Below are 15,367 nucleotides of genomic sequence, written 5' to 3' on the forward strand. Positions count from 1 at the left end.
TGGCAGGATCAAGTCCAAGAAGAAAGAAGACAAATAGCTTGGAAAGACCCAATGTGAAAAGACCATAGAAGAATTACTTAAACTGTTCAGTCATTCTCACAGAAAAATGAATGGGATGTTTAAGGAATCAGTTGTTTAAATGCCAAAATAATCTACAATATACCAACTAGAAGAATCTACGTACACATATATCCACACATGTTTTGGACAATATGACTCCACTCATGAAAAGTTTATTTTTATTATAGGCACTTTATGAAAACACTTCAGTACTTTTTGCTATTTATATAGTCTTCTAGCAAGGTAGTCAGTTACAGTTCAAGTGAGAAAGTATAAACAAAATAGCATACTTTATAAAAAAAAAAACAAATCTACCAGAAACTCTTTTATGAATTCTAAAATGCAATTAAAACCATTCCCCCTCCTCTCTCTCCCCCTCATTTGATGACATTTCCATTTCTGTTTCTTTAATCCTGAAGTCTCTGAAGATTCTAAACTTCAGGAAATAATCTTCAATTGTGGCAGGAAGTGTTAAACAGATAATTATCCAGTCCAATAAGCACTTGCTTTTTAACTTTGATTAAATGCCATATTTAAACACAAATATTAAGAAATATTTAACATCTTATACGGATGTGGTTCACTAGCGCTTTGTTCCAGCCTGGACACTGACCATTGAAAAATAGATGCCTTTCTGTGCCAGCAGCTGTTGGTGCGTGCCCTGCTCCTTGACTTTGCCGTTCTCAAACACCACGATCAGGTCTGCGTTCTGGATGGTGGACAGGCGGTGAGCGATCACGATGCAGGTGCGGCCTTCTCGGGCTTTGTCTAGGGCTTCCTGGACAACCTGTTGATAATCACATAAGTTAATTTTGATAACAACTGTTCTCTTCTTTGAATCCCTCCTTCACAACAAGCCCCTAAATTTTTCCAATATGTCCTCCTGTCCATGACCATAACATAGATTTTAGAAGAGTCTGTCATACCAGAAGATAATTGAAGCTACTTTGGATTAGTTTGGAGACAGGAGAGGTCTATTCTTAATGTTACAGAAGTAATATATCCGACCATTTAAGAATATTTCCAAATGTCCTTTGCCATATAATATCCCACTAATCTGACTCCCCAGCAGATTCAGGAAGCCCGAGCCAAGACCAAACACAATCTCCTAGAATTTTAAATTTTTTTAGTTTTATTTATTGACTGACTGATTGTGTAGTAGGGATTGAATCTAGGGGTGTTCTATCTCTGAGTTATACCCCCATCCCTATTTTATTTCTTGTTTTGAAACAGGGTCTCATTGGGTTACGGAGAGTCTCGTTAAATTACTGAGGCTGATCTCAAACCTGTGATCTTCTTGTCTCAGCCTCCCAAGTTTTGGGATTACAGGCATGCACCACCACATTTGGCTGAATTTTAGTATCCTTTGGATAGAAACATCTCATACTCAATCTCTTTCAGAGAGCTAACTTTTTAACCTTTTCTCAAACAGAAGGTGATCACCACCTTTGCCTGAATGTGCAGGCAGCTTTTCACCTCATCTCCCCCTCCCACCTTTCTGTGTGTTGAGGAGATGCGGCCTCTTGCAGCCTGTGTGCTCTCAGACTAATTTGCTGCATATCATCTTAGCTCTACTAAATAGCAGCTACAGAGAGTGTTTAAGCTCCACTGAAGGCTAACATAAGCAACAACCCAACAGAGCCAGCTAAACTTTGTTCACCACTAAGGCAGGGAAAAGCATATATTTAAACCCTTTAAGGAAAGCAGATTCAAGTATAAAGGAAGCCAATTTAAACCCTTACCTTTTCGCTTTCTGTATCCAGAGCTGATGTGGCTTCATCCAGAAGCAAAATATGGGGCTGCCTGACCAGGGCGCGAGCTATGGCGATGCGTTGTTTCTGGCCACCAGAGAGCTGTGTTCCTTTGTCTCCCACCCGGGTGTTATATTTCTGTAAATAGGGTTTTATTATTATGAATGTAGAAAAATATACTGGGCTCGTGAAGAGTTAAACAGCAAAAATATAAAACGCTCTACATGATAGGTCTAACCTATTTTACAAAATAGGCATTTAGGGCTTAAAATCATAGGCTTCAGTGAAAATAAGCCAGAATTATTTTATGAGGAAAAATATTGTTACCATGCTATTATCTTCCATCCTCTGGTTTTATTATATTTGGGACAAAGATTGGTAGGAAAACAGAAAATTTTATTTGAATAGGCGCTACATAATAACCAAAGCACATCATATTTATAACCAGCAGGTGACGCCCTCTGCAAGATTATAAAGGAAGAAAGAAAACAATTCTTGGGATGTTAGCCTTTTGGCGTCTGTTTTTATAAAACCATTTCCAGCACTTAAATAATAATTTTTTGTGTGCTACTGGGGATGAAACCCGGGGGCATTCTATCTCTGAGCTACACCCCTAGCCCTATTTTACTTTGAAACAAGCCCTCATTAAATTGCTGAGGCTGGCCTTGAACCTGTGATCCTTCTGTGTCAGCTTCCTAACTACTGGGATAACAAGTGTGAACCACCATAGCTGGCTCACTTAAATAATTTTAATGAATACTAAAGAATTCTACCTTGGTATCTCTTTGAAAACTGAAGTGTCCTTTAATTTTTATATTTTAGAGTTTTCCCAAAGTTCTCCTCACATTGCTTCCCACAGCAGAGAATTGTCTGTACCATTCACAGTGATGATGGGGCAGGAGTTAAAGGGAATGTAGAGGTGGGTGTGGTGATGCCTAACTAGAGAACAGTGCTATCGTTTCCTTTTCAGGCCTTTCCAGGCTGAAATTAAGTCACACCACACTGCACCCAGCTCTGATTCTAATACTGAGAGATGGACTATAAAATTCATGTTTTATGTAGGACAGCGTGTGTGTGTGTGTGTGTGTGTTTGTGTGTGTGTGTGTGTGTGTGTGTGAGAGAGAGAGAGAGAGAGAGAGAGAGAGAGAGAGACACCAGGAACTGAACCCAGGAGCATTCTACCTCTGAGTTACACTCTCAGCTGTATTGAAGCAAGGCCTCACTAAGTTTCTGAGAGCCTTGCTAAATTGCAGAGGATGGCCTCAAACCTGCAATCCAACTGTCTCAGCCTTCCAAATACTGCTTTTATAAGGCTATTTCAGTAGGAAAGTATCATTTTTATTTTATTTGCTATATCTGGCAACCCTAGTTCTATGGTGTGCATAATGACAAGATCCCATGAGGTTTGGGCAGATGCTTGGGACAGCTCCACCCCTGAGCTGTGGGTCCCTCAGAAAGCAGATGCATTTCCCTCAGAAAATATGGCCCGTGTGGGTGCAGGAGTTACTGGTTCCACTGAAACATTGATTCTATACAGCAGATGTGGGCAGTGCTGTTACTCTCGAGGAAGGAGGACACTGAAGCAGGATAAGAATTAAATCCTAGTACTAATCACTCAGGAGAAGTGCATCCTTACCCATATGACAGGACTCATAAGTGCTGGTCTAGATACTGAGGAAAAGAATCATGATGTCTGCAGTATGCTATGTGTGACAGAGACCAGGAGTCCAGAAAAGAGGATAGACAGGCACTAGAGGGACAGGACCACTGTGACTCTCTGTGTTTGTGCTTTGTAACCTTTATCAGCATCATCTGGGCACTTAGAAGGCCAACCGCTGGACTCTACCCGCAAGATTTCTCATTTGTCAGAGGTAGGGTTGGGCCTGAAAAGCCTGCATTTCTAACAAGCTCTCAGGTGCTGATCATCCATGTTCACACTTTGAGAACCATTGACCTCCCATTAGTAATAGGTTTGGAATATTATATTGTAAATGTTCAAGCCTCAAGAAGAGTCAGTTGTCCATTATTGGTCTAAATTACTAAAGCAGAAGAACAGCACCTCCTTCTCGGGGCTTGTAGTTGGGAGCAGCAATATCTGAAGAGAAGCCTAAAGAAAAGGGAAATCTTAGGAAGTATTAGGGCCACCTGGGGTGGTCATCTTTCCCCATTAGAAGATCACCCTCCTCACCAGTTTGAAGTTACTGGACTTTTTTCTTTAGAGGGCACTTTCATGTAATACAGAAAATAACTAATGATAATGGGAAGGAATAGATTAGGTTTATAATCTATCATCTATTATATTAGGTTGAGATGTATTTCAATATAGGACCAAAGATGGCTTAAGAGAAGGTAAGAATTCCATTGAAAGAAAGTTAGATTCCATTGATCTAACTTTCTAAAAAGATTCAGAGGTCCAAAGGACAATGAGACAGGCCAAACCAACCTTGTAAATGGAGCCTGAGGCCCATAAAATGCACAGTGATTAGAGATTGCCAGATACCATGGCCATTCCAATGGCTTGGCCCTATTCAGAGTGAGCCCTCTTTCCCAAATGGGTCCAGCTCTCTGGCCTGGCCTGACTCCACAGAGGGAGGCTTGAAACTTGGAGGAATATTACAAGGAAGCAGAAGAAAGAGATGTGGAGGAGAGAGATGGGAAGGGATGTTCATGCCTGCTTTCTTAGCAGTCACAGATGCAGAGGCTGCCTGCAGGCCCTGAACTCACATGTGGAGGAAAAGGACCAAAACATGGTACTCATCTGTAGGGCCCCCAAAGGTAGAACTTAATGCCTAGAAGCTGGAGAAATGTTGTAGTTCTTCTGCTCCCAGGAAGTTCTTCTTTCCTAAACCCAAATCCATCTAACACTTGCAGCCTTTCCTTCTGAGGAGTCAGGTGATCAGGTAAACACAACATCTCACCAGGATAGGAAGTGTGGCTAGATGCTTGTATACAGGTAGGGGTGTATTTTGGTTGCTAATTTTTCTTCCCCTTTGAGATACAAGACCTTTAGAAATCAAACTGCTGTATGCTGCCAAATGCTCCTGGACTCTTAATTTGGAGAGAGACTTACATCAGGCAGCGAGTTGATAAAGTTGTGTATGTTGGCTTCCTTGGCCGCTCTCACAATCTCTTCATGTGATACCACCCGGCTATTGTCTCCATAGGCGATGTTCTCTGCAATACTGCAGTCAAAGAGGATGGGCTCCTGGGACACAATGCCCAGGTGTGCTCGGAGCCACTGGACATTCAGTTGCTTTATTTCTTTGCCATCCATTAGCTGAAAACAAGAGTTCACAGATCAACTTTAGGACCAGCACACTTTGAATTTCAGAGAGTTAACATCATTGTTTCATCCATTAGAACTGCCAAATTACTGTGAGATATAAGGGAAAGTTTTGTTTGTTTGGCTTGTCAATTTTAATTCAATAAGCTTGTAACTGTACACTCTGAAGAAATACCTGGTTTCTTATGTCTTAACCCTTGTTTCTGATATGTGCAGTAGTAGGCAGAATACTGCCCTTTTCTCTAAGATATCCATGTCCCAATCCATGGAACCTGTGAATATATTATGTCACAAGTCAATGAGGCATTAAAGGAGCAGATGGAATTAAGGCTGCTAATCAGCTAATCTTAAAATAAGGCGATTATCCCAGCTTATCTTGGTGAGCCCAGTGTACTCCTAAACGTTCTTCTTAACCATGATAGGGGTAGGCAGGAGGGGGAACACACAGCAGAGCAGGAGAAGCAGGTATGAAACGATTCTGTTAGCCAGTGCCTGCTGTGGAGATGGAGGAAGGGGCCAGGAGCAAGCGAAGGCAGGAAAACGGATGAACCCTTGGTACTCCCAGATACAACACAGCTCTGCTGCTCATAGCTTGATTTTAGCTCGAGACCTATTTCAGACTTCTCCAAAAGTATAAGATCCTAAATTTGTGTTATTTCAAGCCACTAAATATGTAGCAATCGGTTATAGCTGCCCCAGAAAGCTAATGCGATGCCCACATGTCTGGGTTGTATCCTGGCATCCTTATGATTTTACATCTTCATCTTTCACAGAAAAAAAAAGGTCAAGATCAGAATGTAAACAAATAACAACGGTGACCACACTGTAGGTTTGTATGTAAGGGTTCCGAGCTGATCTGTGTTTGAGGAATCAGATGCAGTAGCTAACTGGAACCAAATGACCTTGGGAGGCCAGTTGATATATCTTTCAGTTGTCAGTTAGTTTCTCTGACTTCGTTTCCTTGTGGGCAAAATATGAATGATGATAATCCCTAAACTCACAAGACTGAGATTAAATGAGATCATGTGTGGACCTCCTTAGCACAGCACCAAACTCACAGAGAAGGCTCAAGGGTTGAGAGTAATTTAAAACAGTGTGTGTGATGGGCTAACAGGGGATGGATAAATAGAAAGGATAGATGGAAGCTGGGAACCCTGGCTTACGCTTGTAATCCCAGCATTTGGAAGGCTGAGACAGCAGGATCACTATTCTCGGGCAGCCTCGGCTACCACTTAGTGAGGCCCTTTGCAACTCAGTGAAACCCTGTTTCAAAAATAAAGAATAAAAAATAGGGCTGGGGTGTAGCTTGGAGGTAGAATGCCCACTGGGTTCCATCCCCAATACCGGGGGTGGGGGGGGAAGAATAGCTTCATACTGAGCCAAAATAGCAGGAAAGGAGAGGCTGCCCTTTCTCTAGTGACCCACCTCCCTAGATTTTCCTGCAGAGGCTAGGAGAGCCGCTCATACCTTTGTGGATGACATGCCTTACACTCTGGCGCAAGATAATTTTCTTGCATTCAACTGAGAAAGCAGCCAGGACTCTGAGGAAGACACCAGTGACTCTGCTTCAAGCTTTTCTAATACTGGTAATGAGTGTGTACTGAGCCACATACACCAGCTGCATCCTGCGTGGCTAGCTGGGGGCCTCTGGGAGACAGCTGGCCAGAGGTAAGGTATATTTTTGCTGCAGAACCAACGCTTCTGCTTGTGAAGCCAGCAGGTACAGGGGCAAAAAGCACAGTTATGACCTTATTTAGTACCAATCCCAGTTGCCATGGAGACCATCCTAAGTATCTTTGCTCCCGGCTTCCTTTCAGTGTTAATAAGCGAGGGAGGAAATTAGAGGCTAGAAAAAGCCAGTTAAAAACCATATAAGGATGTGGCTACATGGCAAATATTGTTAGATGGAATGCTGTATTTGAGAAATAGAATTTGTGTGTGGTACTGGATTTAACCCAGGACTGTCCTACACACTCAGCCTTATTATTATTATTATTATTATTATTATTATTATTATTATTTTGAAACAGGATGTCATTAAATTCCTTCATATTAGCTTCAAACCTATGATCCTCCTGTCTCAACCTCCCAAGTACTGAGATTACAGGCATGCACCACCATTCCCCACTGAGAAATAAAATGAAAGAGTTAAAAAGAATTCTTCCAGGCTTTACACCCCAGGGAGGAAAGCAGATACTATCTAACTAATATAATCACAGGCAAGTCTGAATGATCCCAGTAAGTTTTAATGAATTTCTTCATTACACTGAATACAATAATATCCTTGGGTGTCCTCAATCCTAGACTTGCCAATTATTTAAAACCTAGACTTGCCAATTATGTAAAACCTGCATTAGTTAGAAAAAGTTCTTTCTTTAAGGAAAACATGTTTAGAATTCCAGAATGTAAAATGCATCAAAACTTCTTTAAGAGAGGCATGGCAGTGGTCTGAAGAAAAACCAGGAAACTCTGGGAACTCCCTGAAAACTGCTCCAAAGATCCTGGCCTAAATAAAAACATAACCACAAAAGAAAACATCGGTAAAGAATAATATAAGGTCAAGTTAAAAATGAATAGCCATCTCTCTATTGGAGATTGTTAAATCTACCACTTGCTTTTATTAACAAAATAATCAAATGTTAAATATATTTTATATGTATGTGCTCTGAAATAATAATAACAGTACATTTAAAAACCAAGCACTCACTGGGCATGGTGGCGCACACTTGTAATCCCCGCGCTTGGGAGGCAAAGACAGGAGGATTGCATAGTTTCGAAGCCAGCCTTGCTGGCTTAAGAGACCCTGTTTCCAAATAAAAAAGTAAAAAACAGGTGTCTGGAAGTGTAGCCTGGAGGTAGAAGGGTTTCCAGGAACCACAGTACCACCACAAAAAAAAAACCAATAAACCCCCCAAAACAGGCACTGATAACAGTATATAAGCATGTCTCATACATTATTTTGTTTAATCATCACAATAACTCTTAGGAGATGGCTGTGATTTTAATCCCCATTTTACAGATGACAAAGCCACACAGTAATGGAACAGGACTGGATCTAAACACTATGGGTTGGGTTTGGTAGCACAAGTGTCTCATAACCGAAAGGTATTTTCTGTCTTCTTGTAAAAGAGAAATTCCCCCCTCTTGACCTGGACACCTAGAAAGTTGTAACCAGACAATGATGAGGGGCTTAGATGGAGGACTCTGACTGTGGCATGTGGGATGGACCAGACAAGGGGGAGAACAAGGTCAGGTCAAGGTTCAAGTTAATAAAGGTTAGGCTACAGGATTCCCCTGCTATAAAATCTGGGAATGGAACAGTGTTCTGTCTGGGAGGGAAGCCGGGTATAGTCAGGAAGTTCTTCATTGTAAGCATTTATGGTAAATTTCCTAAAAGGGAAGGGGCTAGAATTATTAAGATTCTAGTATTTAGATTTTGTTATGATTTTTTTATTTGAAACCAATATTCATCTTTTTACCTTATTTAGAATTTGAAACTTTTTCTTTTCTTCAAATAGAATTCTTAAAAAGATATCACCTTCAGGGCCTGACTACTTAGATCTTTTACTCTTCACAATTCCATAGTTTAATGTTTTAAGATTCTCTACAATTTAGCATAAACCTTCCTTCAAATTGACCAGTTTGTTAGTTCCCAAACTATGGCTGGCCTCAAAATAACCTGGCTAGAGAAATGAAATGCCGGGCTCTACCCAACTCAGATAACCCAGGGCGGCTGTGTCTTTTTTTTTTTTAATTTTTTTTTTTTATTGGTGCACTGTATTCATACATCATAGTGGGATACAAACTTTTGTAGACATACATGCACACATCTCCCAGTCAGCCCCCATCCGATCCCCACCCCATTCTCTCCCCATCCCTCCCTCCCATGCTTGGCTTATTGATTGACATCTAGTATTACAGCAATTTATCCAAAATTAAAAATGATAAACTCACATAACAGTTTCATTTGTCTGATACCAAGCTTTTGATGACTTAAAGATAAAATTTCAATATTTCTTTTTACTTTCTTTCTTACCAGAGAATATTTTTTTTCTATTTTTTTAGGTGAAACTATCATATATTTATATATTTATTTTTCAGAAAAAAAATCTATCCTAATATGGAATATGGACTCTAGACACCCAAAATGATCTCAAAAAAGAACAAAGCTAGAAGATGTATATTTTCTGATTTCAAACCATATAAAGCTACAATAATTGAAACAGTGTAGTACTATTCTAAAGGCAGATATATAAACCATTGGAGTTAAATAAAAGCCTAGACCTAAATTCTTCCCTATATTGTCAAGTTATTTTTGACAAGGTTTCCACGAACATTTGGTGGTGGAAATAATAATCTTTTAACTAAATATTGTTGAAACATAATAATTACATGGAAAAGAATAAAGTTGGACCCTTACCTAATCCCATATACAAATATTAACTCAAAATAGATAAAAGACCTAAATATAAATCTTAAGACTATAAACTTTTAGGAGAAAATCTGGGTCATAAAACCTCACAACACTGAAATTGGCAGTGATTTCTTGGATATGATTTCAATGGCACAGGCAACAGAAGAGTATACAAACTCCCTAAAAAATAAAAAAAAATATTGTATATCCAAAGACAATGTAAACAGAGTTAACAGTTACTAATAGCATGGGATAAAATATTTCCAAATGCTATATCTGAAGGTATATTAATATTCCAACTAGAAATCCTAAAAATTAACAACAATAAAGGCAAACAATACCATTTAGAGATAGGTAAAAGACTAACATAAGTAATGAATCTCCACAGATAACCAGTCTTAGTTGTCTGTTGAGTGGAAAATCTTGTTTCTCTGGGTCTGGTGTGTGTTACCTATTTCTTCTTTGTAGTTAATCTCTTTGAGTATTTTCTCTAGTGCTGGTTTTGAAGACATAAATTCCTTCAGTTTCTGTTTGTCATGGAAGCTTCTTATTTCTCCATCTAATTTGATAGAAAGTTTTGCTGGGTAGGAAATTTTTGGCTGGAAGTTGTTTTCTTTCAGAGTTTGGAATATGTTACTCCAAGCCCTTCTGGCTCTCATGACTTGGTTTGGGAAGTCTTGAGTGATTCTAATTGGTTTGCCTCTGAATGTCACTTGGCCCTTTGTTTTTGTTGCCTTTAAGATTCTCTGCTTGGCTTCCACATTGGTCATTTTGACAATTATGTGGCATGGGGACCCTCTTCTCCGATCCTGTCTAAAGGGAGTTCTATAAGTTTCCTGGACCTGTGTATCAACCTCTTGCTCTATGTTTGGAAAATTTTCTGCTATTACTTCCTTGAAGAGATTGTTGATCCCTTTGGTTTCACTTTCTTTTCCCTCCTCTATTCCAATTATTCTTAGGTTAGCTCTCTTAAAATGGGCCCATATTTCTTCAATATCAGATTCCTGCTGTCGGATATTTTTTCCTAGATTAGAAACTATGCGTTCATTTTTGGAATGATCATCTTCTAAGAGCGAGATTCTGCTCTCCATGTGGTCTAATCGGTTGTTTGTGCTTTGAATTGAGGCCTTTACTTCATTAATTGCATCCTTTATCTCTTTTTGGCTCTCTCTGAATTCTTTTCGAAGCACCTCTATTATTTCTACAGTTATTTTCCTGATTTGATCTTCTAGAAATCTCTGATTTTCTGTTTTATCGGGTTCTGATGTTGTGGGCTTGTGGGCATTGATTGCTCCAGTATTATTCCTCTTTCCCATGATTTCAGAAGTTTGTGCCTTCTCTGGCTTCTTCCCTTGGGTCACTATGACTTCACTTAAGGTGTTCTGGATCTCAAGTCAGTAGTATCTCAGACCCCACTACTCCTTTACTGGGTTGTATCACAGACTCTCCGACCCAGAGAGTCGATAGAGGCTGCTTTAGACTGTGGGGGGTGCCAGGTTGCACGTTCTCCTATGGTGTGATATCTCTGCCACCGCCACTCCCCCACTGGGTCAAGTCCCAGGGAGTACAGTACTGGGATTTCTCCTCTGTGGCCCGCAATTTGACTCACTGTTCTTGAGTATGCAGATGTAGCTGTACTGGACTCGGTGAATTTGCTGCTGCTGCCGCCAGTGGCAATATGGCGCCGCTGCTACGCCCTCGGCCGTGAGGTTGGCGTATTTCTTCTTGGTTTTGATTTCGACTCTGAATCCCTGCAGCGTGTGCTGAGCTCAGCCACTGGGAGCTTTAGATGTCCTCTGCGCCGAGAAATCCCGCCTGGATGTTCCGCAGCGGCTCACCTCGGCTTGCTGTGGACATCTGGTGAATTCGCCGCTGCCGCCGGCAGTATGGCGCTGCTGCCGCGTCCTCGGGCGTGAGGCCAGTGTATCTCCTCTGTGGCTCTGAGCTCTGTTCTCAGTCCGCTTTCTCTCTGGAGCCTGGTGATTTTTTTGTTTCTCTGGTGATGCTGTTTTCTGGCTATGAAAGGCGCTGATTTTGTGGTAATGGAGATTGGTTGTTAGCGGGGCTCTTAAGCCCCGCTTTTCTCAGTCGCCATCTTCCCGGAAGTCCGGCTGTGTCTTTTTCTTTCTGTGGGCCATTGCACTACACACCAAAGTTTGAGAACCACTACTCCAGGAGGTCAAGGTTTCTCCAAGTGTGATTCAAAGTGCAATGATGGTCATAACAATTTTCTCGATTCAAGGTGATCCTTAGTGTTAACTCCTATTTTAAATTTTTATTATCAAGTGATGATAAAATCCACAGACATATTCTTATATGGCAACAAGAACTAAACAACAGTAACCTTCTAAGATGAATTGAATTAATTGAATTACTAAGGATTACTAATTGATATTTATAAATAAAACTCAGCACATTTACTAGAGTTTATTGGGGTCACTTCTACTGAGAAGTTGGCTGCTGCACATCACTTGGCAGTATTTTAAAACTCTAGTGCTTGCCGAGCGTGGTGGCGCACGCTTGTAATCCCCGTGCTTGGGAGGCGGAGACAGGAGGATCGCGCAGGTTTCGAAGCCCGCCGCGCTGGCTTAATAGACCCTGTTTCCAAAAATTAAAAAAGCATAAAATAGGTCTGGAAGTGTAGCCCAGAGGTAGAAGGGCTTCCAGGAACCCCAGTGCCACCACCACCAAAAAAAAAAAAAAAAAAATAATAATAATAATAATAATAATAATAATAAAATTTAAAAATTTCAAAAATAAAACTCTAGTGCAAATGCACAGGAGCAGACAATGGCTACTATTGAGGACACATTATTTTCAGCTAATTATCAGTGCTGTCTTGAGTTGGTTACTGTCCTATGCACTTAGTGTTCATTTCCAAATTCTTTGGTGTCTGCCCATCCTTATATTAAAGGACAAGACTAAAAGTACTTTGGCTTCCGGCAGTAAGTTAGGTTCTATCAGTGAAATGCACTGTGTAAAATCAAAGAGTCAGAGCCAGTTCTCCATTAGCAGCAGTGGTAAATCAACACATGAGTTACAATGGACAGGAGTTTTTGTAACAGACTTTGTTCTTGTGATTTTAGGTTTGGAACAGCTATAACATTGACATGATTTTCTGTAACTTCTTAGTCATAAGGTCAAAGCTAGGATGCTGTCATTTGGAAGCCTGATAGCAGTATCCTTTACTTCACTCTTCTAGCTCTTCCAAGGAGTAAGCACCTAATTCCCCTTTACTAAATACTTATCTACTTGACATTCCTAAGGTGATTTCTGTTTCCTACACTAAAATATAACTAATACTGTCCACGTTTAATTTTTTTTATTTTTTATTTTTTTACAGGTCTGGGGATGGAATCCAGGGGCATTTGACCTCCAAGCTACATCCCCTGCCCTATTTTTTTAATTATTTATTTTGAAACAGGGTCTCACTAAGTTACAGAGGCCCTCACTAAGTAGCTGAGGCTATCTGCGAACCGCGATCCTCTGGTCTCAGCTTCCCAAACTCTGGATTACAAGCGTGCGCCACCACGCCCAGCTCTGTCAATGTTTTAAATCATGCTCTGCTTATGTTTATGCACTTTCAGAAAAATCACTATTTTCTTCTTGTGTAACTATTTACTACTTACTATTGCTTTTATTGTCAATATTTTGTTATCAAGTGTTTTTTCCACTGAAAGGTAACTATGAGTGCATTAAAGGACTGTATTTTTTTTTCTTTGTCTTTCCTGCATGGGTTATAATCAGAAAAGCTTAAGAGCCACTATGGTCACTGAATTCCCTATTTCAGCAAATCATTCATCAACCACAGCTCATTTTATGTCTTGCACTGAATGCTATCTTGACTACTCATCCATATGCAAATCCTACATATTCCTTAATAAAAAAAACAGTTCTAGGCCTAATTTAAATCTAATGCACAGAAGCATATAACCCATTTCCTCCGTTAAAGACCTTGAGCTCAGACACTATGCCCTACAACTTATAACACAAAATTTAACACACAGTTTAATAAGTCCATTGAAGAACTTAATCAGAGTCTGTGAGCTAACATCTTCTCCTGATTGCTTTAAATGTCAGGATTCATTCAGAGTTCTCTACTCAAACTTTAAGCACCAAATTGAAGCATAAAATTAAAGTTCACAGAAAATATAAAATAGGGAAGCAAAAATAAGGAACAAAACTTTTGTAAATATCAAGGAATAGACTGAGAAAAGCCACAACTGTTTTTGAATGCAATAAACGATATTTCTGAGTAATATTTATAGATTGCTATGGGGGAACAAAGAGCCTGGGGCCACAGGTTAAAATTTCTCTTTTCATTTTCAGTCATTCGTGCAACTAATTACTGAAGCTGGTGGCCTCTGTCTGACTGATGCTAAATGCCCACACTATACCAGTTGTTAAATATTTTGAATAACATTTCTGAGTACAGCCATTAACAAAATACCTCCATAAAGAAAATTTCTTGCTCTAAGTTCCGTTTCTTCCTAGACTGGCTCTTTTTCTTTCTGTATTATAGTAATTCAAATTCACAAATGTCTTCAAGACTCTTATCTCATGCCTAGTGCCTAAGACAGTTCCCCCCAGGAACTGTATTGCCAAATAAATAATTCCCAGTCTTCACTCATCCTTTTAGTTCAGAAAAAAAAGGTATTATTCCATATTTTTTATCCACTCCCCAATGTGTCACTATTTTGTTCTTTCTTTCTTTCTTTCTTTCTTTCTTTCTTTCTTTCTTTCTTTCCTTCTTTTTCTTTCTTTCTCTTTCTTCTGTCTGTCTGTCTGTCTGTCTGTCTGTCTTTTTTGTATGGTACTGGGGATTGAACCCAGGGGTATCTACCTCTGAGCTACACCCTTAGCCCTTTTTATTTTTTGGTTTGAAACAGAGTCTTGCTTGGTTCCTGAACGTCTCTGCTACTTTACTGAGGCTGCCCTGTGACCCTTCTGTCTCAGCCTCCCAAGCACTGGGATTACAGGTGTGTGCCACCACATCTGGCTTTGCCCTCTCTCTCTCTCTCTCTCTCTCTCTCTCTCTCTCTCTCCTCAGAAGGTGTTTCGATGCCCTCTCTCCACCAGTGGCATTATCTCATCTTTGGCCATAAAAACGCTCTAGACCCTCCCTCTATCCACGCTCCCTAGACTCTGCCTCCCTCACTCAAGCTTCTGTCCTCTGTTCTCATTTGCCTCTTTCCCCTTTGGTGTCCTTGATAGGCTATACTCACTTAATCTTTGTTTCCTCTCTTAGCCTTTTTTCAGTCATGCTGAACTGTTTCCTACCATCACCACTTCACTGAGAGGATAAAAAACACGTCACAAATAGCCCATTCACTGCCAGATCCCGTCATATCTTCTGGGTCCTCATCTTATTCAGTCTCGGCACAGCATCTCCCTGCTGACCATCCTCCTGCTGAAACACGCCCATCTTTGGCTTTCATCTCACCTATCTGTCCCAGCATCCTCCTCTATTTTCCCCACTACTTCATTTGTTGCTGGATTCTCTTGGTCATCTGAAATTTAGCCACTGTGAGAAAGAAAGTTGCTCACAAAGGAGGGTAGAAGGGCAGTGTTGATGAAAGAGGGGCTAGAGAAGGTGGCCGGGGCAGATGACAGAGCTTAGGCATTAAACTTAGGCCGTCACGTTTTATTTTATTTTATTTTATTTTTTGGTACCAGGGATGGAATCCAGGTACATTCTACATCTGAGCTACACCCCCAGCCCTAATTTTATATACAATATAATAATACATATTACTTTGAAACAGAGTCTCACTAAGTTGTGGAGGGTCTCACTAAGTAGTTGAGGCTGGCTTCAAACCTGCAATCCTCCTGTCTCAGCCTCCCAAGTACTGAGATTAC

At 40.4% G+C, this 15,367-nt stretch overlaps 1 protein-coding gene across 1 annotated transcript in view; it reads right to left on the reverse strand.

Annotated features, from left to right (window-relative positions):
* Nucleotides 1-643: 643 nt before the first annotated feature.
* The window catches only part of ABCB1 (ATP binding cassette subfamily B member 1), a gene marked incomplete at both ends in the record, with an annotated part of 97,776 nt that continues 83,052 nt past the window's right edge, over nt 644-15,367 (reverse strand). The window contains 3 exons of the mRNA XM_080701192.1: nt 644-847; nt 1,803-1,949; nt 4,882-5,088. Coding sequence (XP_080557318.1) covers nt 644-847; nt 1,803-1,949; nt 4,882-5,088 — 558 coding nt within the window. The remainder of the gene's footprint in view (nt 848-1,802; nt 1,950-4,881; nt 5,089-15,367) is intronic.

This window comes from Muscardinus avellanarius (genome assembly GCF_963383645.1).
Source record: "Muscardinus avellanarius genome assembly, chromosome: 9".
Taxonomy (NCBI): Eukaryota; Metazoa; Chordata; class Mammalia; order Rodentia; family Gliridae; genus Muscardinus; species Muscardinus avellanarius.